Below are 3,165 nucleotides of genomic sequence, written 5' to 3'. Positions count from 1 at the left end.
ATATTATTATTTTCCATTGTTGCTCCGTTCGACTTCTGTCAGCGCAAAACCAGCGGGTTGCATATAAATTAGCTTCTCAGGAATATTTAGGCTGTGCACGTGACCAGCCGATGCCAGGGCCTTTTCCCTCCCCACCCATTTTTTAAGGGAAAAGCCCTGGGGACGAGGTTGGACAAGTTTACAAATACATCAGTATTTTGTACAATAGAAGCCAAGCGATTTTTTGCCCTTGAATTTAATATTTGTTCACTTTGTCTAGGACTTCCTAAAGTGAAAGACTTGTTAAAGGAAAAGATAAGATAATTTAAAGTTTCAAACACTGTCAGAACAAAGGTCTGATTAGCGTTTGATGTCATAGCGCTAATGAAATGGCTTTTTTACGTCAGTCTACTGTCTACACCGCCCCATACCGCCCAGGGAGTCTTAATAAGGTGTTATAATCAAACAACAAAGGTATTACTGACTGGATTATTGCTTGCCTCTTGAGATCATTAACAAAATCAATTAAACACATTAACGTGGAGTTGCTTGGTAATTTAGCGAAAGATTTGCGTTTTAAGGACAATTAAGACTAATGGCTAGGCTTAAAAACCTATTTGCAATATTGTTCGGGCGAGGCTGTCATTAAGGTAGAAGTTTGTTCGTCTGAATTTTATACGAATCTCGAAAAGTTTATATTGGTCTGAAAGCGTATGAGAGACGCAGGAAGTAGCGTATCCACTGGTTTTGCATAAACACACTTAAAAATGATCTCAATTGACGCACTTAGTATTTAAGTATCGAACATGTTTATAAGATGGTATTAGAACAAAAGTTTTTGTTCGCACAAACAAACTTGAAGCTACAGGACAACAAGATTAAGTTACGCTCTTAAGAATTTTTCACTTTCAAGCCGGATAAATTTAAGGATTCATCCTCTAAAAATTCATCGTTAAAAACGATCCTATATAACAGAAAAAAGATCGCTTGATTACGTGCTCCCAGAACAAAATAAAACATTTACGGCAAATTCGGAACGAGGTGTCGACCGGCAAATTCTAAAAGCTCTAGCTTTTAAACCACCGCGCACTTTTTAAGAAATTTCCTTTGGCTATGATTATTTGCTGAAGTAACTTGGTGTCATCGTTATTTTGAACAGGCGATGTTTGCGCTAAAACACGCTCCAAGAAGATTTCACAATACAAAGGGCTTAAAAGCTCACACAAAGAAGGATAGCCATCGTTTATTTTAGTTTTCGATATTTTCGTTACAAACAGCACAAAACTAAGCAATGAATAAGGCGGAAGAACACCAGCCTTCATTCTCGACAAACAGTTTAAGTTCACCATCTGGAAAATTGTCTAAAGCTGAAGATTGTAAACGATTAAGGAAAAAACATATGTCAAAAACTTTTTCAAGGCCTTTTATTGGCTTCCGCTTCTTTCTAAATTCAAATTCTACAATTCACTCCATGGTTTACTTTAGTTGTTTACAAGGTTGCACAATCGAAAGGCAAAACTCGTTTTCGAAAAACCATCTATATGTAAGAGAAAACCTCAGTGCCCTCAAATTTGCACGAGATGTTGAAATCCATACATTGGCTTTGAGGAGAAAATAAATACTTAACTGATAATAAAAATTCTAGCTTTGTACACTACAATTGAATAGTTTATATTTTTACATGTATTTGTGGAAACAAATTTTCGCAATATTCTGCATATAATTGACATAAAATAAAACATTTAAAATGAGCCTGTTTCTGTACTGCTTTATAGAGCTGGACTTTTCCGAACGAAAATAATTTATCTGTTAGTTCGTTCAAATGGAAGGAAGCACTTTAAAAGATTTTCCTGTATTTCTTCTTGCTCTTCGCTTGAAAGCAAACAATACCCAGTTACCGTCTCCTTTCAATTTTGCCTTGTAATGTTCCTGAGTCCTCTTCGTTTAACTTGAAAACGGTCAGCGCATTTTTCGCTAGGAGCAACATATAAGATAAGCACAGCGCTTTTAGTTCAAGATTCGTTCGAATGGATACAGCAAAAAAGTAACAACACAACCCCGTTGAAATGATAATAATTTGACGATAAATTCTTCTGTTTTACGCCTTATTTGTTGCTGCCATGCTTTTCCTCCGTTCTTCTGGAGAATACTTGACGAGCATTTCAATCAAGTCAAAGTCATCTGTTAAATCGACGGGAAACGCACCGTCAGCGTTGCTTATATCAGGATTCGCGCCGCTGCGAAGTAAAAACTTTGTAACAGCAACGTTACCGGCCTGTACGCTGTGATGTAGCGAGGTACACCCATCCTCATCTTGCATGTTCACGTCTGCACCCAGTGTTACAAGCATTCGGACGCATTTTAAGTTCCCGTCCTTAACAAGCTGATGGAAAGCAGGGTTACTTTGACCCTCTTCTGCGTTCACTAGCATCTTTGTGTCGACGCTGGGCCGTTTCAAAAACTGGCACATTTCCGACGGATCGCCATCTTTAACCATGTCGTGAAACACCAAGTCGTGTGGGAACTTCACTCTTCTGTCCATGACGTCCTTGATACCCGCTTGACTTGGCATGGAAAAGTACAAATCGATCCTTTTCCGTTCTATTTCCTTCTCGACAAGTCTTCTCTGTGCGCAATTCCAAGCTCTATGTCCTTAATGCCGAGGTGAGAAAAGGTTGTTTATAATATCCTACAAGTTTGCATTTGAACGGAAGACAGAGAGACCCTTTTATTGTATTTTTCCCAAACAGTCTACTTTATCTTACAGCTCATTGGCTACTCTGGGGGTCCTATTTACATTGGTTCATTACACGCGACTGACACATGTCCTCCCTACGTCACAAAGAGCGCGAACTATGACGTCATACTGTCACAAGTGTTAATGAAAATTGCAAATTTTTATAAGTGAAATACAGTAAAATCAACTAAAAATAGCAAATTTTGGTTATGGGGGAAGAAAAACTCTTGACTTAACACTTCAGAGGCTATTTCCGAGCAGGTTAAGTACACCACAGAGAAAATTAATTTAGCACACGATGATGACGCGTCCTATTTAACTCCTGGTGTAACTTGGGCCTGACAATTCACTTTTTCTTTTTCAATATCCATGAAATTAAACAAGAGCTGCAAAGCTTGAGAGAATCCAATATTTTAAAACGTGACTTAATTAATTTATAAGTACGTAAA

General features: G+C 37.9%; 1 protein-coding gene across 1 annotated transcript; it reads right to left on the bottom strand.

Annotated features, from left to right (window-relative positions):
- Positions 1-2,077: 2,077 nt before the first annotated feature.
- On the bottom strand, positions 2,078-2,551 carry LOC140924996 (protein phosphatase 1 regulatory subunit 27-like). The gene has a single exon (XM_073374959.1). It carries the CDS (start codon positions 2,549-2,551, stop codon positions 2,078-2,080), a length of 474 nt encoding a protein of 157 aa, XP_073231060.1.
- Positions 2,552-3,165: the final 614 nt, after the last annotated feature.

The sequence above is a fragment of the Porites lutea genome, chromosome 14 (assembly GCF_958299795.1).
Source record: "Porites lutea chromosome 14, jaPorLute2.1, whole genome shotgun sequence".
NCBI classification, from domain to species: domain Eukaryota; kingdom Metazoa; phylum Cnidaria; class Anthozoa; order Scleractinia; family Poritidae; genus Porites; species Porites lutea.
Note: the sequence above shows the minus strand (reverse complement) of the source record. Positions and strands in the feature narration are given on the sequence as shown.